General features: G+C 25.7%; 3 protein-coding genes across 9 annotated transcripts; 1 reads left to right on the top strand and 2 right to left on the bottom strand.

The window, feature by feature from the left end:
* Positions 1-1,569: 1,569 nt before the first annotated feature.
* LOC107995004 (arrestin domain-containing protein 17) lies at positions 1,570-5,629 on the bottom strand. The gene is made up of 7 exons (XM_017052219.3): positions 5,265-5,629; positions 3,460-3,615; positions 3,163-3,374; positions 2,909-3,091; positions 2,617-2,828; positions 2,088-2,260; positions 1,570-1,933 (listed from the first exon to the last, which is right to left on the bottom strand). Exons 1-7 carry the CDS (start codon positions 5,377-5,379, stop codon positions 1,803-1,805), a joined length of 1,182 nt encoding a protein of 393 aa, XP_016907708.2. The 5' UTR covers positions 5,380-5,629; the 3' UTR covers positions 1,570-1,802.
* Positions 5,630-7,226: 1,597 nt separating this feature from the next.
* LOC107994846 (dolichol kinase) lies at positions 7,227-23,595 on the bottom strand. 6 transcript variants are annotated; one of them, XM_062080689.1, is made up of 12 exons: positions 23,399-23,595; positions 22,585-22,838; positions 22,134-22,354; positions 21,882-22,064; positions 21,601-21,810; positions 21,201-21,528; positions 13,262-20,990; positions 11,892-12,315; positions 11,486-11,647; positions 11,025-11,256; positions 8,975-10,607; positions 7,866-8,915 (listed from the first exon to the last, which is right to left on the bottom strand). In XM_062080689.1, the coding sequence occupies exons 1-7, from the start codon at positions 23,476-23,478 to the stop codon at positions 20,857-20,859; spliced, it is 1,410 nt and encodes a 469-aa protein (XP_061936673.1). In that variant the 5' UTR covers positions 23,479-23,595; the 3' UTR covers positions 7,866-8,915; positions 8,975-10,607; positions 11,025-11,256; positions 11,486-11,647; positions 11,892-12,315; positions 13,262-20,856. The 6 variants fall into 6 exon arrangements, with proteins under 6 accessions (XP_061936682.1, XP_061936691.1, XP_061936673.1 ...); XM_062080698.1 differs by adding an exon at positions 7,227-7,547 and having other exon boundaries at positions 8,077-11,256; XM_062080707.1 differs by adding an exon at positions 7,227-7,547 and having other exon boundaries at positions 8,121-11,256.
* Positions 8,600-19,938, top strand: LOC107994908 (synaptotagmin-4). 2 transcript variants are annotated; one of them, XM_017052040.3, is made up of 6 exons: positions 8,600-8,741; positions 10,314-10,622; positions 10,774-11,147; positions 11,495-11,653; positions 11,904-12,221; positions 13,271-19,938. In XM_017052040.3, exons 1-6 carry the CDS (start codon positions 8,690-8,692, stop codon positions 13,388-13,390), a joined length of 1,332 nt encoding a protein of 443 aa, XP_016907529.1. In that variant the 5' UTR covers positions 8,600-8,689; the 3' UTR covers positions 13,391-19,938. The 2 variants fall into 2 exon arrangements, with proteins under 2 accessions (XP_016907529.1, XP_016907528.1); XM_017052039.3 differs by having other exon boundaries at positions 10,314-10,628.
* Positions 23,596-24,060: the final 465 nt, after the last annotated feature.

Raw genomic sequence — 24,060 nt, 5'->3', positions numbered from 1 at the left:
AAATTTAAAATATGAAAAATAAAGTGACATGATGAATTTAATGTTTAGCCAGTGATAAAATATGTTCCGCAATAAAAATATAACAGCACAAAATCAAGTCGTATATTATTTAGATCCAGTGAATAGATAAAAAATATCGTGTATGATGTATTCTTCGATAAAATAAAGTTATCGATAAAAATCTTTCCGCAAAACGTAATTCCGCAACGAAAAATAGATAAACATTGATGTTGTGACTAAAAAATGTGACGTATTTTTATTTTTAATATGTTTGCATTATTTGCTAGAATTAAATCTTTTGAAATTAAATTTATAAATAAAAAGAGTAATTAATTAATTAGAAAAAATAAATAAATTATTATATTTCTACAATTTTCTTGTTTAACTATTATAATTGCAATAGGTAAAAATTTTCATAAACAAATTTAAATTATAAAAAAAATATAGACTAAATCTAATTCAATATTTATCTAATTCATTTTTATTCCATATCAAAAAGAAATGAACAAATATAACAAAGAAAGTAAACAGTGAAAAAAGAATAGAGATAAGATTAAAAATTCGAGAATCAACGCCATCTCTAGATTATCGTAAATGAAACAAGAAAAGTAAATACTGAAAAAATAGATACAATAAGAATTGATTATTAGTGACATCTGTTGATTACTAAAAACATCTATCTAAAATAGAATAATATAAAATACTCAAGAGATGGCACTGATATTCAATTCTTACTCTACTTTACCTTATCTTTGAAGAGTTATTTTTAAGCATACTCAAGAGATGGCGCTGATAGCTAATTCTTATTTTTATCTCTATCCTTTTTTAAATATTTTCTATCCTTTCTTTATAAGTTTCATTTGCGGCACTCTGAAGATGGCGCTGATTTCAATATTTTTATACTATTTCTGTCTTTCTTCTAGTATTTGTCTCCTTGTCTACATTTATTCTCCAAAATTTATGCAATGGAGAAACTGTTCTAATTTCTAATATACATTCAGCAATGTGAGGATGTTAAGTAATAATAATGCCATAATGTATAAAAAAACATACATTTTATTGACAACAAAGTAGATATAAATACAAATTTTCTAATTTTATAACTTTGTTATACATAATATATTGATGTAATTCTTTTAATTAACAATATGTTTATATGTATACATACACACATATATATATATATTATATATGTATATATATAAACGTGATTCAAACAAATTCGCATAAAAACTGAATTCTAATATCGGCAGTATTTAAAAATTTAATATTGCTTTCATATATAAAATTTTAAGAAAATATACACAGCATATTAAAAAATCAATCAGTTTAACATTATAGTATAATATAATAACAAATATCGTTTGAGTATTGTGCATTTTAATTATTCTAAATACATAAAATTTGAGACTAGTTCAAAAATTTAACATTTAATGTATATAATATTTCGCATTTTAATTAAAAAAATTTTTTGTTAAATTATATAAATTAAATTATCAACTCAATCTTTAAAAAGCATTTAATATGACTATTTTCTTAGGATCTCCTTTGGTTAATCATTCTTTTCAGTTTCTTATTAAAAACTTATTTTATTTTAAAAAAATATAATCAAGATATCATTTTGTTCATAACAATTAGATTATCAACTTGATTATTACACACGATCATTATGAGCTCTTAATATTTCAATATTTCAATTAAAGCTTAAAATATGCTCTACAGACTGTGCTGAGATACATATAAAATTTTCATTTTTTTCTTTTTAAATAAAGCACCAAATTGCTTTAGCATCTTGTTACTCACTAAACTGCTGCAAAATTGAAAACAGGATATTTAGGCGAGAAACGATTCGATATACCGAAAATATGTTCAGATTCGCCACGCTCCCATAAACTTCTTGCACTATTAGTTGATTCTTCATATGATGGTGGAGCTATATAATTTAAATCATTGTATTAATTTATATATATATATATATATATATATATATATATATACTCTATTTATAAAATTTCCATAATTAATAATATATTATAATTAGTAAAAAATATTATATAATTATTAAAAATAAATAAAAGTATTCTTACGTAAATTAGGATATAAATTCGTTGCAGCTCCATCAGAGCTTGGAATTCCAGATGTCGTCCATCCAATTTCTGAAGGATATCCTTCGATCGGGGGAGCACTTGGAGTTTGATAATTTACTAGAGGTACAGTACCCACGAATATAAGTGTATTTTGCCATAAATTTCGATAGTACCTAACACATAATCATCTTATTAAACATAGTTATGTTTCTATTACATTATAAAATACTTTAACGACCGACTAGAATCAGTTTTGTATGGGCAATTTTCCACTATAGAATTTAAGTAGTACATTAGCATTCTTTACAAATCTCGTTTAAGAGATTTACATATATACAATGAATCATGATGTGATGTAAATAGTAAATGATAAATGTAGATTTAATTTACTTCACATTATATAATATATAATTTTAAAAACTGATTCAAATTTTACAAAATCTTGCTAAGAATAAGATATTTTAATCATCATTTATATAAAAATGAGTTTTTTTTATTTTTTCTATTCAGATAATAAATATATACTAACCATCCTGAAACACATGCAACAACTTTAAGATTATATTCTAGATCAATAATTCCACAATTTGTCAAATTCGACGGAGGTAATGGAGGAATATCTAGTTTCTGTTCATAGTCTGCAATTCCTCCTCCCTCAATAGGTCCTTTGCCAACTTCTGCTATCACAATCTCTTCCGTTTTAGTATCAGTAGTAGGTGTTGTAGCACGAAAAGTCACCATCTAGACTTCACGATTCATTGTTATTTTAAAATATTTTCATGTATCATATATAATTAATAATATTATCGAGTCGAATATACCTTACACAGAATGAGTTTTATAGTTTCTACAGTAACTCCTGAATGATTTTCAACGTTCACCTTTATTGGCATTGATTGGCCTGGCACATATCCTCTAACTGGCAATGAATAATTAACAGTTAATGGTGGCGTTCCGCAACATAAACAACAAAACGTCTTGCTCATTTCTTCTTCTATTTTTTCCTAAAAAATTTTACTATTTTTACTTTATTCACTAAATTTTACTAAATTAACATTTTGATTATAAATCATACCGTGGCTCTCGATTCTTGATTAAGATCAAGAGGTGACACCACTGTAAAGGGACTCTTTACTTCTTGATCAAACTTCCAAGGGCGATCTAAAGTTGCTTTAACAGTATATCGAACATGTCCAAAATCAGATTCGAAACTGCTAGGTAAATTTGTCGGTAGTACACATTGAAATGGAAATTTATGCTCCCCGCTTTGTATCTCGATTTCACCACCTGAAAAAAATTTGTACTTCTTTCGATAAAAACAATTAATAAAATAATTTAAATTATTAAATTAAACTTGAGTTAAAAAATTCACCGGAAGCCGATCCAACAAGATAATATTTTGTTTCGAAGTATTCTTCATGGGCAGAGACTGTCTGAGTCCCATCTCTATATTGTCCTCTCTCATCCATATCTTGCTTATCTGTAGTCCAACATGTATTTGCCACACCTTTTACTTTCACACTTATACCTGTAAAAATAATAAAATTTTTAAATAATATTGTCATACGTATTACATTTTTTTATCGATTACATTAATTTCAATAATTTCGATTTTGAAGAAAATTAATAATCATTTTCTTTGCATTTTAATTATAAATGTTATATGATCCGAATTAAAAATTTTAATTCGATTTAACATCATAATGCTAAAATTATAAATGAATTCATTAAGGAATTTTATACTTTCGATTATTTAAAAGATTACTCAATTGAGACATGAGTTGACACATTTCAGAAATTACCATTAACAATGAGATAATGGTGTAAAATTAAACACGAGCTAAAGCAAGTCGATGCTAATAGAACAGTATATCAACGTCAAATAAATGTCAAGAATACCACAGAAGAATATATAAGAATTTATAGAAGAGTTTTATAGAGTATTTTTGTATAACTGACACTATAGAAATCTATAAATTTAAAATATAAATAGCATCGCTCAAAACAGAAATGTGAGTGATCCGGTAAAAGTAAAAATAAAAAATCATGAAATGTAATTTATGAAAGATACTTACAAAAGATAAAATTTAAAAGAAAAATTATACGTTTGTGATAATTCTGTAAAATTTCCCATTATTAAGTTAACAATTCACGAGAATAAGGAATAAAATTCTAATAAAATAAAATAACAAGAAATAAACAATAACTATATAATATTATATAAAAAATAAAACTATAAGAATATTAAAAAAGAATACTATATAAAAAAAATATTAAATAATAGTTACTAGCAATAACTAATAGTAACTAACAATAATAACAATAACAATACATTAATTAAATAATAATAAGAAAATATAAAAACAATAATGCAATGTAAAATAAAACAATAATACAATGTGACAAAACAAACGTTTCACGGCTGATCGTCACTGTCCATTTCTACTGTGCGGGTGTATAGTGCTATAATTAAACTACACCTTGCGACAAAAAAGAAAAAAAATCTACAGGAATGCAGCGACAAGAACTCGATAATATATATGAAATACAATTTACAAATTGGAGCAAAATTTAGAATAAAACTTATGTTATATATACTAATAATATAAAAAATATTTTTTAATATTCAGATAATAAATTTCTAATATTGATTTTAATCTTTTTGTACTTTTAAAAATAAAAAATAATGATATCGATTAACTAAATTATTATATAACTACAAAAAGCATAAATTATTTTACATATTAATTTCTTTATTATTTAAATTTTATTTTTATAAATATATCAAAATTTTTATTCATCTTATCTCTTTTATCAATAATTCTGTGAAAACAAAAATATTCATTTTTCTAATATATTATATTTAAATTATTTTCAAATAAAGAATTATAAATGTTTTTTAATATTTTTTTATTAATTTTTAATATAATATATGTATATTTTTAAATCTACTAAATATATTTACATATAATTCCGCATAATCATCTTCACTACATATAGTTGCATTTTCATAAACATTATCACTAAAAAAATTATGTGAAAATCGCATATATTTAGAAACACCTGTTCGATTTTTAAATATTACAAAACAATATTTAATGTTCATTAAGTATTATTCACCCAAAAATAACATAATATGATTCATTCGATAAAGATGCGATTTCGAATATAACATACCACGAATCTTCTTTGTACTGTCTAGTACGACAATGATATTTCCGCTTACTGTTTGTCCTGGATAATAAGTGTTCCAATGATTATCATAAATTATTCGAAAATCCTTCAATCCCATGTTTGTTGTGACACAGCTACACTTTCGACAACACTCGATACGTACGCAGATTTTTATTTATTTTATTTTAATAACGTTTCGAAATGCACATGTGGCCACTTTAACACAAGTTCGTTCGTTCGTTCGTTTGTTCTTTCGTTTTTGTTCCATACACCGAATAGTTACACACAACGTAGCTATATCGAGCCGCTCGTAAAAGCCGGTCTGATCGCTTACGAGTCCACGTTACTATAGGCTACTTTGATATTTGTCTTCTGCGCAGATACCAACTGACGCAGTGGAACGGCTCTATAAGTCGTTTCAAATATGCATTAATCATAGTAACTGTTTGTATTTTTCTAAAGGAAGATGTGAAGAAAAAATCTAAGAAAATTGTAGTGTAAGTAAAATAATATTGAATTTAAAATATTTATTACTATAGAATTATAGATTATTTATGTATATCTATAATAAAGTGAAAATAAAATTTTATAAAAATATATAATAAAAAAAAAAATATTTCTAGATTATAATTTTTATAAATTTTTATTTATTATTTTTATTATTTATAATACAATTCTATAACGTACTTTTGATTTATTATTCATTATTTTTCTTTTTATTATTATCAATATAAATTTACTTACTATAAATTATAATAATGTTTATATACAATCATATGAAAATCATTCAAATAATATTTTTAAAATTCATATTTTTCATTTTTCAGAACACCCTATATTTAACGACGGCACAAGAATATAACGATCTTGTAAGGATATTATCAATATATATAAAAGTTATCTAAAAAATTCAAAATATGTAATAATTAAAATAATGTCCACTAATTTTGATGTTTCCTATCATCAATGACATAATAGCGTTCTGTGACCTTATTGGTTAAGCACAGGTAAACATGCACTCAGGTAAACCTGGTATTTTCGTGTATTGTAGTGTATTTTCGTAATGCGCGTGCGCCCACCATGTTCAATGACGTCACAGACAAATAACGGATAAGATAGCAATGATGCAACTGACGAAGACGGCTGATCGTAACTCCGAAGTTAGACATAATTCTTATCCTCAAAAGGGTCAGATTATTCTGTTTTACGGAGATAATTAAACGAACGGTCATTGCCATTTATCTGTTAATAAATTGATTAAAATTCGATTGCACAATAGCTGTTTTAAACTTAACTTTTATTTAAATTTTTGAGGACACATATAACATTGATTGATAAAAATTAATAAATATAAAATCATTGTAAATAATTCTTCAAAGTTAATTGATAAAAATAACAAAGAAATATTCAAAATAAAAAATGTTCTTATACATTTTTTAACAAAACTTGTGAAAATTTGCTAGTTAAAGATTCAATAACAATTTCGATAAAAGTTCAAAATATAATAGTAGCTATTTATCACTCGTGTGATCATTTCAATTCATTTAAAAAATGCACTCAATGTGCACACGTTATGTCGCAGTTTACGTACATGATATTTTACGAAAATTTATTTTCACGTCGAGCATCATCGGCTATGTTTTCGGGAACAGAAAATATGGACTTGTCCAGGTGAACAAGAAATTTAGAGTTCAATTCTTAAATATATTTCACATTTTACGCAATATGATCTTTATCAATATTTCGAACCAAAATTATTACATTTATTTAAATAGATTTAATTAATAATTAAATTTAATAATAATAATTAAATTAATAATCAATAAATATTGACATAAAAAGAAAGAAATGTTTAGATTTAATATTTCTAATTTTTCTACAGTTATAAGTAGAAATATATATGTTAATTATAGATTGGAAAAATATAATATTTTTCGGCTCAAAAATTAAATAAATTACAAATAATTTAATGAAAACAATAAATATATTTTTCAATATAATAATAAGTATAAAAATATATATATATTATATAATACAATAATTAATGATTTTTATATGTTATAAATATATAAAAATAATAAATAATAAGAAAACTTATTTGTGTCATCATGCAAATTGATTTATTCATTTAATTAGAAGGTTCGAGGTAATAGATGAGTCATAGGAGAATTATCTTCTGCGTGCTAGATGTAATGTAGATCGATAATTCAAAACAGAACTCGAGCGAAGTGGATTAAAGTTGCAATTTTTAGTCTCACCTTTCTCTTCGCCCTTACTCATCTTATTCTGTAAAAGGGGTGATTATAAATTAAATTTAATAAATATAACTAATATAAATATAACATAATAACGTAAATAACGTGAATAATAAATTTAAAACATTGCAATAATTTTTAAATAACACAATCTTTCCCGAATATTATATATATTTTTTTTAAATTATACATATTATTATGCAAAACTTTTAAAATCAAAATTTATTCGATATTATACTATATTTTTATCAATATCTTGATAACATATCGAAAATCAATAAGATTTGCAAGTGGTAATAAATATATCAGTTTCGTGCAGAAGGATCCATTATAGCCCACGCCCAAATACAAATATAGACAGAATCCCTTTATTATTTCTTTAAAAATTATTAGTTTACATACAAAAAAGGAGAACAAATTCCGAAATGCAATACATCAACAATATAATAAAATACAGGATACATATATTTTGCACTAAAATCTTGCTACAATAACATCGATAGAAAAAATAAAAATATCAGATTAAATCAAAATCATATATCATAATAATAATATCATACATAGTACATATAACATGTCCCTTTTCCAACCGTATCCCGCTCACCGTGTCACTTTAAACTCTCCCAGACTCGAAAATCCCAGGATTATAGCATAGAATAGTCAGAATTTAAAAAATCCTTTAATCCTTCCCCAAAATACCTCCACTTTCTCAAATCCACCCTCTCTCACCTCCGCGACGCATAGAAAAACTAATCATAAACAATGGTCTCTCCTCAAAAAAGGTTTCTAAAAAGCCAGCCTAAACTCAACCGATCGATATTCCATCGATTCACCGGTTTCACCGCCTCGTCCAAGTGCATCGTCACCTGCGCGAAAACCTTGGCGTTATCCGCAGGAAGGGACCTTCTCCTTCGTCTAGCAACCACCGAAACGGCATTATCCCCGGCGTCGCCGTCTTGGTGTCGTGGTTGTCGTCTTTTCCGTACCCAGCGGCCCCGGTATTCCGCGCAAGCTCCGGCCGTTATTATTGATCGAAACATTTCGTCCGATGGTCGCCTCAGGATACCACGAACGGTCCGCACACCGTAAATATTCGTTCAGTGCGTCGTGGCCGAGTGACTTACGCGGATATAAAAGCGTATCCAAATAGACGGGGGATAAACGTGGCCGAACATGGTCGGAGGAGTGACGGAAGACGGACCCGTGATTCGACCCGTCGATTTCGGTGAGTCCCGGATCAGCCCACCGTGAAAATTCCTCCTTTCGCCGTAATCTCGTGATGATCCATTTCACATCGATCCAATCGTCCACGATTCTAGCTTTCATTGCACCACCGCGCGTTCATTTCCATCCATTGTCCGCGTAATCGGGGGTGTCGTTCGGCTGGTCCTCGATGAAACTATCGTTGGAAGGAATATTGGATCATGGTTGCGGATCACAGCTGTTACATCGTGATACCTGTGTTATTTCGTGACCGGGTGTTTCCATCATTGGGATCGTTCCTCCATTCGTTTCCATCATTCTTTTTTTTCTCTCTCTTTTGACTCGACTCGTTGGACTCGATGAATGATTTAGAAAGCGAGTTGATGTATGTATATAGTGGAGGATGGTTGGCTTTATAACGAGACGCCAGACCATGTGATGCACGCAGAAGCCAAGTGGATCAACTCCATCGAATAATGTCGCTTTATGGAAAATAATTGAATATTTGTATAATCATTTGATTTCGTATTTTGATAATCGGAATATACTTTGTTAATTGAGTTTAAAAATTAGTATTGATCAGTTTTTGAGCTAGATTCTGCTAAAAATTAGAAAAAGTGAAGTTAATGTAATTGTGCTTTGGTATTATTAAAGAAATTTGTAGAAAGTGGAATCAATTAGTTTGACTTTCAAATAATTCAATGTTATATTCTGAATTAAAATTTCTGAAACTAGAATTTAAAGATAGATTTAATCGGTTTCTTATTCTTGTATTTCACTTATATTTAACGTATGAATGATATTATATGAATAATTCGAGTGTTGGCGCTTCTCTGACGTGTTCCACGATCGACAATTTGGATAATTCGTTAAAGCAAAACTCGATCACAGTTTATTTGAGATAGAATATAAATTTATAGCATCATGGATACGTGCTTGAATGTTTTCCAATATGTTTCATTTCGAAGAAACGATTATCGAGATAGATGAAAACATAAATTGTATTCTGAACAATTATTAGACTTTTATTGTTTTATAAGTACTTGATAACGTTTATGAGGTTTGTGGTAAGGTAAAACGCGCACATTGCCGAGATGATTCATCATTGCCGGAACTTGGCATTAGTCAGCACCGAGCGACCAACTCTCTTATAAAGTTCAAAATTCTTTCAATCAATATATACTTGTCTCTAAACCTTTCACTGCTTAAAGTTAATTAATTAACCGTTTGAAGAAAGTAATAAATTGAAAAAGAGAAAGAATTCTCTCTTAAAACATCTTACATATATAAACACGAATACCATCGATATATTATATTACGATACAATATCAAATATTAAAATTTTGAAATATATATACAATATTCAATTATATCTCTTTCAAGTTAACTCTTCTTGTTCCATGCAAAATACACATGAGTCGCATATGAGAAGCCAAATAAATCTGTCGAATCGTTTAATTTTCTAAGAAGTTAATCCTCTATTGACAAATTTTAACCCTAAAAATTTTCCAGAAAGCGTGAATCCTTGAACGATAATAAACTAAATTTTCAACAGGGAGCAAAAGAATTTAATGAAAGTAACGCGTAATTCCAGTGTCGACGACGACCATAGTCGCACTATGTATAGGCGCCGTTTTCCTACTTTGCGCCGTCGCGATGACCTGGTGGCTTTGCCGACGACGTCGCGAGCACACCAAACTGAATTCCGACAAGTCCCTGGCGTTCAGGCCACCCCACAGGAAACCGACGGCGGTTAAAAGTCCTGGAAGCACCAGCCACTACCTGAAGAAGAGTCCAAGCCCGACGGGGCCCGCGAAAAGTCCCCCGGGCTCCGGTGGACAAACACCCAGCCCGACCGGCTCCCAGTCGTCGAATCCTGGTTCGCAGCCTAGAACACCACAGGGTACAGGTGATCTTTCATCCAATTTGAATACGCATAGAAATGGTACAATGAGACAAGAACGTTGATTGAATTCTTTTGCGTAAGAATAAAAAGCTAAGTGAAAATTGAGGGAGAGAAAGTTTCCAGCATAAAAGATTCTGTCGAATCACAGGTACACCCGCCCAGACACCTTCCGGCGAGGTCACATTGAGTATCGAGAATGAACAACGGGACAAGGCTGAAATCGAGAACAACGAGAAAACGGAACGCGAGAAAAACCACGCGGCAGAGAATAACAAAGACAACCTCGGCCAGCTGATGTTCAAACTGCGATACGTGAGCGAACAAAATGCGCTCGGGGTGACGGTGGTGAACTGCAAGGGGTTACCTGCGAGGGAACAAAACGCCACCAGCGATCCTTACGTGAAATTGAAACTGTTGCCTGATAAGCAGCATCAGGCGAAAACCAGAGTGCTCAGAAACACCAGAGATCCTGTCTACGACGAGGATTTCACATTCTTCGGGATATCGAAGGATCAGCTTCAGGTAACTCTTTTTTCTCCTCTCTCGATATCTAATTACTGTTCGAGTAACTTTTCGACAAGAATATCTTGAGTTTTGGAATTTCGTTACATTCCTCGTGTATTTTTCTCTCCTGTGAACATGAAATATTCAAATATTTTATACGAGGAATACGTGCTAATTTATCAATGTGCAGAAGGCTAAGTTAATAACAAAAGTTAATAATTCAGAAAAGAAATGTTGTATATTATATAATTTTAATGATAAGTTAATAACAACAATTTAATAATAAGTTATCGAATAATAGGACGTCGATAAATCAAAATTTCAATAGTCAGATACATAATATATCTTCTTATTACCGTTCGCAGAAAATCAGTCTACACTTTATAGTGCTTAGCTTCGATAGATATTCTCGAGATGATATTATCGGTGAATTGACATGTGCACTTTCGTCGGTGCCCGGCTTGGAGGAGGCCGATAATCAAGCGATATCGTTGTGCCGAAAAATATGTCCTAGAAGTCTGAAGGTAAGGAACAAATCGTAAAGAAAATTATTTTTTCAAAGTTATTGCATGTTTAAGACAAAAAATTTTGTAACGTGATTTAATTTCTCAATTGAATATCAATTGTATCAATATTTATTAATATCTATTAAAAAATAAAACTAAATATAACTTTTAAACAAAACTATATATTTTAGACTTAACTGTGGTATGTAAGCTTGCATCAAGTAAATTTGGTAATAATAATTTAAGAATCAATTACCTGTAATTTCAGATTCAATCACAAGGCAGGGGAGAGCTGCTCGTCTCCCTTTGTTGGCAACCAATCAACAGCCGATTGACGGTAGTTGTGCTGAAGGCGCAAAATTTGCCCAAGATGGACGTGACTGGGTTAGCGGATCCATATGTCAAGATCTATCTTCTGTACAACTCTCAGCGCATCGCAAAGAGGAAGACGCGCGTGAAGAAACGTACCCTTAGTCCGGTATTCAACGAGTCTTTCGTATTCGATATTCCGAATGGTGCTGATGGTCTTAACAATGTCAGCCTCGAGTTTATGTTGATCGATTGGGATCGTGTTACAAGAAACGAGGTACGTTCCTGTAACTTTGCTTTTATTCCGCTATGACTTTTGTCCTCCTCGAAATATCCTCGATTCAATCAATTTTTCAGAACGTTATTTTCACCTGTAAATATATATATATTTTTTAATAATATAATTGTTGATACAATTATTATTTTATATAATAATTTCCAACAGAAAAATATTCCATTTCTTTAATCTTTGTATAGCAAATTTAAATTTTCTTTAATCTTTTTTCTTTAATTCTTTATATAAGTAAAAAAAATATAAAATATAAAATAAATAAAATATCCATTAGCTATATTTATATCAGAGTTTAATTAATTTTTTAGACATGTTTCATCAAACATATTCTATTGCTCTTTGATTGTTTTTAAATATAGTTTTAAAACTTAAATTTTTCCTGCAAATAAAAATAAAAGTTTGGAATATTTGTTGTGTAATGTATCGTAATTGGTAAATAATACTTAATATCTTTTTCCTCTTTTTATTTTAAATATGTTAAACGGAGGAAAGTTTTGTAAGATCTTGTAAATTTGTAAGATTTTGTAAGATAAAACCCTAAAAGTCGTATTAAAAATAAAATTTTATTATTACGATGTAACATAGTATTAATCTTTGCACTGCTATGCAAAACATAAAGATAAAAATTTCTAGAAATACTTGGTAATACTTTCATTCGTGAAAAGTGCATGATTGATCGAACAATTAACTCATGTACGTGCACGTAACGTACTATTCTCTTAAACTATATACAATTATATTACACTATGTATGTAGATAAAGTATGTAGCGTGAGGCGACTGAAAGTCGCACACACGCCCAGTGTAGCGTGATTTTTCGCAATTTTCTTACATAACGCAATGCTAAACAAAATACCATTCGATCGAGAAATCAATCTTTAAATAATTCTAATTTTCAAAATTCTATCCGTGCATTTCATGTTAATTCAATTATAGGAATAATTTCTACGAAATTAGAATAGATTATATTTCTAACATGATGAAGGAATTCAAACGTATTAAATTTAACATAATATATAATTGTACAATTTTTAGGTTATTGGACGACTTGAGTTCGGTGGGCCAGAATGTCAAGGATCCGCTTTGAATCATTGGAGAGAAGTTTGTAGCTCGCCGCAAAGGCAGATCGCTGATTGGCACAAATTAAGGGAGTAAATAAATCTCTCCCGGCTCTATCAATTTTCCTGGAATCCCATCTCCAACTATCCAAAAAGCCCCACGTCCTTCTCTATTGTAAAACCACCAATCCAACCCCTTGAAACCCTACGATGAAGTAGGGTATCTGTTTTGTAAACCTAATACTCGATGTATATTAGGCTTGAAGCGAGTGGCGGCACGTCCACCCGCGATCGATGCAACTGCGGATGCACCACGTGAAACGTCTAATCGTTACGTGTCGGCATGAAGCGAATACGAAGAATAATTTCTGATCGCACGATAATTTTCGAGTACAACCAGGCGTCGATTCGATAACGAAACTGCACTTGCTTCACTCGATTTAGATACCGAAGAAATCGATATTATCAACTGATATTTTTCTTGATTCGAGTTATTTCTATAAATATATATTTTCATTTATAATAAAAAATGATTCATTTAATAAAATTGTTTCTTTTCTGTGATTAATAACAGTATATTATATACAGACATTTGTCAATATTCTGTTCAAAATAAATAATATCAAGATTACAACAATGATATCAATGAAATTATAGATTAATAATAATTGACGACTTACAATCGAAAATTGATTCTTCTATGTTTCTAGGTCTCGAAGAAAGTATAATAATGTTCACTCAATTAAAATTGCGATAAGAATCAATATCGCTCGTTCGTACATTCAAATGATCGATATCGTTTCAATTATCGATATCGATTAATCGAACGAAGAATCGAATTTTAATCGATTATCGACCGTCGATTGCATCTTCATATATCGCAGTAGCAAACGATCGCGGGAGAAACGCATACAAAATGCTTTACGATAAATGTAGTTGTTAAGATTTCCAACCAGATGGCAAAGGGAGGAGGAAAATGAAGCAGTTAAATATGAAGCAATCGAACGTTTGCTCTGATTGATGAACATCGCTGCACAGGGTCGTGCTATCGAAAACTGGTTGCATTTTAAAAAAAATTACGTTAAAAAGAAATTTTTAAATCAGTGATTCTCAATTCTCAAATTGCAGATGAAACATACATTAAAATATTACTATTGTTACGTAAAGAAAATAACCTAATATATTTTTAAAAAAATAGCATTCATTAAGTTGAAACTCATGGAACTTGGTGAATTTTTTTTCAATAAGAAGAAAGATTTTACATGACCCTGTGATCATAAAGATCATGTAAATCGTCGTTTTTGGAAAAATGAATATGAATTAATGTAACAGAGAATATCGAAAGTCACATGACACACTCGCAACTATGTTTATTTCGCTTGTCGTCAAGATACAAGAATCCCTCCAAAATATTCATCGAACATATTATAATTATATTATAATAAACGGGAACAATCTTACAATATAATTTTCTGTCAGATTTTGCTCTTAACAGAAAAAAAAATTCAAGTATTTCAACTATTTGATTATTATTTTTCGATCTTTATAAAAAATAAAATTTAAAATTTTAGTTAATATAATTTCGAATGATAAATGATTTATTATATAATAAATGAATAAAGTATATTTTGTGGAGCGATTCTTGTACAGAAAGTATGCAAGCACCACGAGACGTGGAGATGAAGCATCAATTAAACTTAAAAACAATATTACGATTATTCGTTCCTGTTCCAAAATTCCCTAGCTCCATGTCAACTGACCGAATGATAATTTCATTACTAGGAATTGCTAAACGCAAAAATCAGCGCCAACTTTTCCGTTAAAATGTCAAAAATTTTCGATAAATGCGTCTCTCCTTAAAATAAAATTTTTAAAAAACACTCAATAAAATTCTCATATTACTTGCTTCGACAGAAAGCGGTGTATCAAGTACATAATATATATGTACTTTACATAGCAGAGAAAATTATATATATTGCTATATGTTGCTATGTAAAAAGTTTATGATACATGGAATTATTCGTATATTTTACGCTGTTATATCCAATTTTTTATTTCTTGCAAATAAATAGTTGATTTTATATTCGTGACAAAAGTGAAGTATTTTCTTCTTCACGTTATTTGTGGAACGGGGTCGAGGAATTGTGACGTTGTTTTAAAGTGCCAATGAAGTCGCCATGCTTTGCGATTGTAAATATGTAACTTACGTTTAAATAGAAAAAAGAATGATCGAAATTTTTATTTCTTATTATGCATTAAAAACTCATCGTGGTTTTAATTGCTAATTAATGAAAAAATTAGAATGTACAATTATAGTTTATGAAAAAAATTCCATTTGCACAGAATATAACAAGAAACCAATGTCAAGTAGTAATCTTGTTGAAAAATTTTTAATGGTAGTTAATTATTATTATTAAATAATCATAAAAATAGCAAAAGCTTTCAACGAGTGAAAGTATTATTAACACTGCTTTACGCAATCAAATTACATATATTATTTTAAAAAAACTTTGTTATTTGACAATGTATTGATGTACCTATTGTTATAGATAGAAAATTATTTTTATTCGATTAATATTATATTTCTTACTTATTTGACGAATTTAAATATATGTATAAAGAATATTTATAATTAGGAAGAATTCTAATTATAAATTAATAGTTTTTAAATCAATTTCACTGAAAAATAAATTAATATATGCGTACGAGGTATCAATTATAAATTTAATTATTATTTAATTAATTATAAATTTAATTAATTATATGAAAAAAAATTTCTGTTTACAGAAATCCCGTTCGTATATAAAACACTGCGATGAATAATGAATATCGATTAAATTATTATACGTTTGAATTTATCAAAAAAAAAAAATAAAGTTAATTTAAATTTACGATAATTTTTAACACACATGGATTATATATGGAAATATCAGCGCTTCACAATTAAAATTTTAGAATTCTTCAGCATTTCCAATTACTATTAATTTCGAAATATTTACTACGTTCAGGGCTTTTTTTCTGATGATATGTTTCTACGTATATAACATAATAAAAATTTCAATGAAAAAAAAATAACAAAAATGTTCCTAGAAAGTAATCATATGTAACTCGATTAAGTAAATATTTTTAATATAATATTCGATGCAAAATAGAGCAACGTTTTTCAATGCAAAGTTACAAAAATTTCAACAAATTTCATTGAACATTTCATATTTTAAAATATATATAAATTAAAAATTATATCAATAAATTTTTTTACTTAATTCAAATTCCAAAAAAAAATTCAATTAAAACCTTAAATTCCATATATATTTGTTTTGTTTTTTGTAAAGTTAAATATCAAAAAAATAAAATTATATTAAAAATTGTATTAAAAATATCATGTGAAACATGAAATATCAATAAAAATAATATCTTATCAATATGATAAAAAGGAAAAGAATACACAGAGAATAAAATTATGTAACTGTGAAAATTAGGATAAAATAAAATAATTAAAACTGCATGATAAACATAGTAAATGTTAATTAATTTTTGTGAAAATTTGAATTTATTAAATGAAATAGAATTAACACAAACAAATAAGAAGCAACGTTTAGAATTATAGAGAAAATGATGAAACCAAATAAAAATGCGATTTGTATTTTCTGTCCACAGAAGAAAAGCACCTGACAAGTAAGATGTTCATATACACGCGCACGTCAAAAAGTCAATAACTAATAACATATAAAACGATTGCTTATTTTTTTATCGCAACTTTCCGCTCCATCATCCTTCCTTTGCAAGAGATGAAAAGGCAAAGATCAGAGAGAAAGAACTATCGAGGCAAAAAGAAAAAGGAATTTTTTCTTAGAAGATGCAACGACGAAGTATCGTATAGATCAGCACCAATAAAAAACGAAAGTAACAACAGGTACATTGCAATATATTAACAGAAGATAAAAGATACATTAAATACATAAATTTTCATAATTAAGTATGGTAGAAAAAGAAAAGAGGAGAAATTCAAAAGATCGATAATGTTGCACATAACGTTATACAACCAAAAAAAAAAAAAAATGGCATTACATGATCAAGAATTTCAGAATATTTATTTAATTGCTATACCATTAAAAATACAACTATATAAGAAACGAATATAATAAGTAGCACGTAGAGAAACATCTCATAAATATCTGTCGTTCTCCATGAAGCTTGTTATCGATTGTTCGACGACTTTTTGATAAGGATACAGTTGATGCGATTTCTGATAAATTGATGACAATTTCTAACGAGTAAATCCTTAATATTCATATAGAATGAATATTGGAATATTAGAATCATAGAACGAATTCATGGAATATCTGAAGAATAAAAAATAAAATAAAAAATGCGATATAATCATAAGGATTTAAGTATTATTATTTGATTGTTCTGATATATTCGTTAGAATATTGGATTCATCAGAAAATACAAATACAAAGAAAAAAGCTTCTCGAGATCAACAGATACGATGTAACATGATGAACGTCGATACTGAATGCTGGAAAATCACCGTTCTTGTCACAGTTCCTTTATATCGTATTTCTTCTTTCGTTTATCGAAATTTTCCCCTTATAGACTTTACAACGATTTTTTGTATTGAGATTTACAATGTAGTTGATATTAATTTGTGGAATATAGAAAAGAGATTCACTTTAATCGTTTAGAATCCTTTCCTGTTTTCCAATAAAAAATAATATGTAAATTATCTTTAAATGGAACAAAATTATTTTTTATATTTTCTTTTTCAAAACAAAATCGTTTTAAAAATTTAGTAAATTCGCTTTCTATATTTTTTTTTTTATTTCTTTATTTAATATTATATTTATTCTGTAATATTTCAAAATATATTTGCCATATAGTATATGATTATTATTTTACGAAATATAATTGTTAATACAATATTTTGAAAATGATAAATTTTTAATTGTAATAAAATTCAATTATATTAAAACTGAATATAAATTTTAAATGTATGCATTTAAAATACACACTCACTTATATAAGAAGATCCTGAAGTCATAATGCTAAGTTTTTATGAACTTTCATACAATGGTAAATCTTACGAAACTGAAGCTAATGAAAGATTTAATGTTAAATCTAAATTATTAACAATATTTCACATACAAAATCGGCTACCATTACTTTCTTTTTTTTTTAGATCTACTATTGTATAAAAACATAAAAAATAAACATTTCATTTTAGAATCTTCTCCAAAAAAAATCATGAACTAAAAATAATTCGTTATATTAACACATTGAAGAAATATTTTATTTTAAAATGTGACATATTTTATATTTTTCATTATTTTATAAAATTAAATACATAAAATAATGAAAATCTATTAGACAAAAAAAAATTTTTTAATATTAAAATAATGATATATTATAATTTTATTAAAATTATTATATTTATTATTATAATTATAATTATTTTTATTATATTTAATAATACATATTTTTATATATACATAATTTTTATTATAATTTTTTATTTATTTCTCACATAATTTATTTATATAAATATCAGATGAGAAAAAAATAAAAGAAATATATATATATATATATATATATATATATTTTCAACTTGATAAAAAAATTAAATAAATAAATAAAAATCCGGAAAGCTATTTTAAAACCATTTTAAAACTATTTATGACTTCCGTATCACATCTTACACATTGCGAAATTAGATTTTAAAATATCACTTTTAATTTATAATTTATGTAATAAAATATTTATATGTACAATAAATAATCAATATACAATACAAATAATAATATCAATTAAAGTCATTTTAGTTTTATAATAATCTTTTCAAAAAAAAAAAATATAATTTTTTTGTTTCTTATGTTTATTTTTTGTTTCGATTTTTTATTTTTATTTTCATATTTTTTCCAATAAGAAAATTAATTGACAGTTGCAAATCAATTATATTTCTTAAAATAAAATATTTAATTATCTTTAATAATTACAAAAAAAATAATGGTACTTGTATACAATACATGAAAATATATATAAATATAAATAATCTAAGTTAACATGATATAATCATTCATATTTAAATGAGCTAAAAAAAATTACAATAAAAAATAATTTATAAAGAAAAATATCAATAGAAAAAATAACAATGCATATTAATTTATATAAATATAATTAAATTTATAAAAAAAATTATAGATACATATCTTTATTATATTTTAATTTAATAATAATTTAAATACATTTATAAATTTATTCCATTATATATCATTATATTTTCTTATAAATGAATAATTATAGTATAACAAAACAATGAATAAAAATATTATATTATTGAAATATTAATTAATATTTATAATAATAAACAATTAATAAATATTAATTAATATTTCAATAAAAAATAAAATAAAAATCTGGAAATTTTAATATAGATATATATTGATATTTTTCTTTGCAAATACCGCAATATATCAAAATTATATTTAACACAAAGTTCACAATTAAAAATAAATCTTGACAAGAAATTGGTGCTTTTCAAACATTCCGCATATCATGTATGCGCATAGACGCGGCATATAATGACATGCTATGTACGATCAGATTTTAAGGCTGTGTGGTCAATAAAATAATGAAACGAAATAATTCATGATCTTTTTTTAAACTTATCCTCTTTTACGAAAAAATATACTTTACATGCTAAAATTATGTAACAAATATAAAAATTTCAATATAAAAATGAATATATTTATAGATTAATACTTTTAATTTATCATTATCATTAAATAAAATTAAGTTATCATTTAACTTTAAAATAAATCATTTTTATTCGTCTTTTTAAAATTAATATTAAATTAATATTAAACAGTAAAATATTACACAGTTATATATGCAGTTATAAAAATATTTTATTTATAAATTTTGTTTACAAATTTCTTTGAGTGAAATATAAAAATGCATTAACAGGAATGAATAAATTATGGAATAATAAGTTATATAAATCATTGCAATACATTCATACTTTTTGCACATTAAAAATAAAAAATTAGATGATTAAATGCACAAATATTAAATAATTAATTATTCATATAAGAGTTTGTGTTCAAACAAATTAATAAACATTCCTGTTTATATACAAAATAATATAAATAATATAAATATTTCTCATAAATATTATTTTACAAAATTTATAAGAAAATAATATATTGGTAAAATCTTTGTATTATTTAAAATATAAATTACAAAAAAAATTTCAAATAATGCATACAATTTTTATATCATAGAATTATATAATAATGAAATAGTATATAGTTTAAAAAGTTTTTGATTAATAAGTAATATTAAATATTATTTATAGCAAAACTCATAAATCAATGCATTATTTAAAAAAATATGTTATATACAAGACAAAAAAATATTTTCCTATATTTTAAATATAAATATAAAATAGTAAAATAAGAAAACATTACATATACCTTTGGTCCGTTCTATGTTAAACAATCAATATTTATGTTACTTTTAAAGTAACTATTTGCTATATACTATTTTATGTTAAAAAAATATCTAAACCATTAAACATACATACATTAACAAAGGTAATGCTAAATTATCAACTTGATTTGTTTGTGCTTCAACGAATGACAGCACAATACTTAATAATAAACTTCGCAAAAATAACCAATCACTATCTATGTAACCTATTAAAAAAATATATTAATTTTAAAATATACTAATTTTATTTAATTTAAAATATATAAAAAATAATGTTTTATTTTATTTTATTTAAAAAAAATTATTTCTTTAATATATATATTTGTATATTAAATTTAATTATAAAAATAAAAACTTAACTCATAAATTTATAAGAATCTAAAAAAAATTTTTTTAAATGTTTAAATATTACATACCCATAAATGTTAGAATACATATTAATCCAATTTGAATAAGAAAACAAGCAATTGTTCCTTCAAAAGATTTATTTGAATTGGTCCATTTGTGAAAGCCCCATTTACTACCAATAAAACTAGCAGCAGTATCACCCACACCAACTGTTAAAATACCACTGAGTAAAATTAATAATGAAAGATTATTGGTAGGCATCCAAAGTGGAAAGGATAAGCCACAAAATAAGTATAAAGGTGTTAAAGAAATCAAATTATCTTTCTCATCAGCAAACACAGAAAATCCTTGTTGTAATATTTTCCCAAGAGGTGGTATTTGTAAATATCTTATCAACTAAAAAGAAATTTAAGAATATTATAAACATACTAAAAAAAATGTAATTTTTTATTAAACATAGTTATATACCTCAAGAAATACAAATAATCCCAATATTATACCACTAGCTAGATATAATAATATACGTTCATATATTAAACCAGGTATATACACAAGTACAGCTAATAAATGAAACATTTTTCTAGTTGAAGTTGTTGCTTGAAGATTTATTAATACTTGATATGTAACAACTGTTATACCTAATAATAAACATATAATCCAATATCCAATTAAGATGATCTGTAATATTTGTAAGTATTAAAAGTAATTTCATATTCATATAGTATATACTGTAAATTATTGTTATTAACCTTATTTGTTTTACTACAGAAGTAAAATATCCAAATCAAAGGATTTTGATCCAATAAGATATACATTAATGGTATAACAATTATTAAAAGGCTAATAGTCAATATGTAAAAATTTTTAGTCGAATTAAACATTGGAAAATAATTAGATATTAAACATATTGATATCACATATAGCATTATAACCTGGAAGTATATTTTTTAATTACTTAATTACATCAAATTTATTGAAATAAAAAATTTCCTTTAAAATACCTGTAAAAAAACTGTTGCAATATCATTATCATGAATTGGTGGCAAATGATATCTTAAGGGCAAATTTGTTACCACAGACATAAGAAATAAAATACACCCATGCATAGCTGCTGTTGCTTCTCCGATTGTGAAACAATAAGGAAAAATAGACATCAATTGAAGAATACCCCAAGTTCCTAAACTACTAACACTTAAGCCCCATATGACACTCATCAATAGTCCTGTTCTTATATATGAATGAATAAAACAATTTTAATTAAAATAATGATTTTATAAAATATTAAAAATATTTACATAAAATATAATATAATATTATGATTTATATAAATCACATACATGTAAATTTTTTTTTTAATTTTAATTTTTTAATTTGGCTAATTTAACTAATTAATATATTATAACATGTAACAGAAAATTATTAATAATATAAAATAATATTTATAAATTGTACCTTTATTTGCAACAAAGAGATATAATAATGATGTTATTATAGCTGGTAAAAAATATATAGCTTGGAAATCTTTAACTGTTATTTTTTCACTTGATAATCTCAAATATAAACATATAGAACTAATAATAAGACCAATTCCTGTAAGACCCACAATGAGACAGATTTCAGAATAACTAGTATCTTCTTCTAACAGAGTTAAAATTGCGCTTAGACCTATTAATGTTCCAAGCCATAATCCAGTATTAGCTTTCATCCTAAAAATATTTTTCGTAATTTTGCAAAAATTTTAACGATTATAAATTTTCATAAATATAAATAATAAATATTTTTATTATAATGATAATATCATTATTACACTTATAATATATCAGACATATAAATATTTTTAAATTATATATAATTTTGAATATTATATAATATAAACATGATATATGGATAATTATAATTATAATTTGAAAAAAAGCAAAAAAATAAACTTATTTTTATTTAGATTAATTGATCAAAAATATTTTATAAGAATTTAAAAATATATTTAATATTTAACATATATATTTGTTTATTTAATTTATTTTTAAATATACATATTTCTATATTATTGAAAAATATTCATTAAATAATATTTGGAAAAAAAGAGAATTGAGTATATTAATATATATTATAAATATTTAAAAAAACAAACTTTATTTCTTTACATATTACACAATTTTTAACGAATATATAAAATATAAACATATCAAATAATCAATATTCTAAAACAAACTTTGAGGTTAAGTCACATCAATTTTTATATTTATACAATAAATAATGAACATACCGATGTTTTATGCCATTATCTTTCAAACTATGTAATATCCTTTCTTCAAAATATCTATATTTTCTTAAAAGAAATTCCATTATTGATAAAGAATTAAAAAAAAATATACGTTTTTATACCATTAGTAACCACACCCCCAAATATTTGACATGAAAAATATAATGTTATCTGAAAAGTCTTTTCCGTCATATTTTTTGTTCTCATGTTACGAGAATATAGAATATATAATAAATAGTTATAAAATAATTTGACATATAATTTAATTTCATTTTATGCAAATTTTAAAGTTTTATTCTATAATTTTTAATATTTATCAATAATTCATTTATATTTTTATTTTAAATATTATGTTATATATTATTATCATATACATTATTATATATATATATAATATATATTTTATATATAATTTATTATGATTTATATAAATTACATATAAAATATAATTTATAAAACGAAGTTACAATAATAAACTTAATAATATTTAATTGAGTAATAAAAATTTAAATTTTTTTTATGATAATATATTAATATATTAATTTATGATAATATATTATATTATATATGTATATATATGTATGTCTGTATGTATGGTATACATATGTATGTATGTATGTATGTATATGCGCAACATTGACACAGATATTACAAACAAAAGATAA

Source organism: Apis cerana, linkage group LG1 (genome assembly GCF_029169275.1).
Source record: "Apis cerana isolate GH-2021 linkage group LG1, AcerK_1.0, whole genome shotgun sequence".
Lineage (NCBI taxonomy): Eukaryota > Metazoa > Arthropoda > Insecta > Hymenoptera > Apidae > Apis > Apis cerana.
Note: the sequence above shows the minus strand (reverse complement) of the source record. Positions and strands in the feature narration are given on the sequence as shown.

Coding starts and splice junctions, on each gene's coding strand:
- LOC107995004 (XM_017052219.3), bottom strand. CDS start 5,379: ATGGGATTGAAGGATTTTCGAATAATTTATGATAATCATTGGAACACT. Junction 2,829..2,908: donor TAAAACTCATTCTGTGTAAG/GTATATTCGACT, acceptor CGTGAAGTCTAG/ATGGTGACTTTTCGTGCTAC. Junction 1,934..2,087: donor GAATTTATATCCTAATTTAC/GTAAGAATACTT, acceptor TAAATTATATAG/CTCCACCATCATATGAAGAA.
- LOC107994846 (XM_062080698.1), bottom strand. CDS start 23,478: ATGGAATTTCTTTTAAGAAAATATAGATATTTTGAAGAAAGGATATTA. Junction 22,839..23,398: donor GATAATGGCATAAAACATCG/GTATGTTCATTA, acceptor AAATATTTTTAG/GATGAAAGCTAATACTGGAT. Junction 22,355..22,584: donor TCTCTTTGTTGCAAATAAAG/GTACAATTTATA, acceptor ATATAAGAACAG/GACTATTGATGAGTGTCATA.
- LOC107994908 (XM_017052039.3), top strand. CDS start 8,690: ATGGTCGGAGGAGTGACGGAAGACGGACCCGTGATTCGACCCGTCGAT. Junction 10,629..10,773: donor TAGAACACCACAGGGTACAG/GTGATCTTTCAT, acceptor GTCGAATCACAG/GTACACCCGCCCAGACACCT. Junction 11,654..11,903: donor TATGTCCTAGAAGTCTGAAG/GTAAGGAACAAA, acceptor CTGTAATTTCAG/ATTCAATCACAAGGCAGGGG.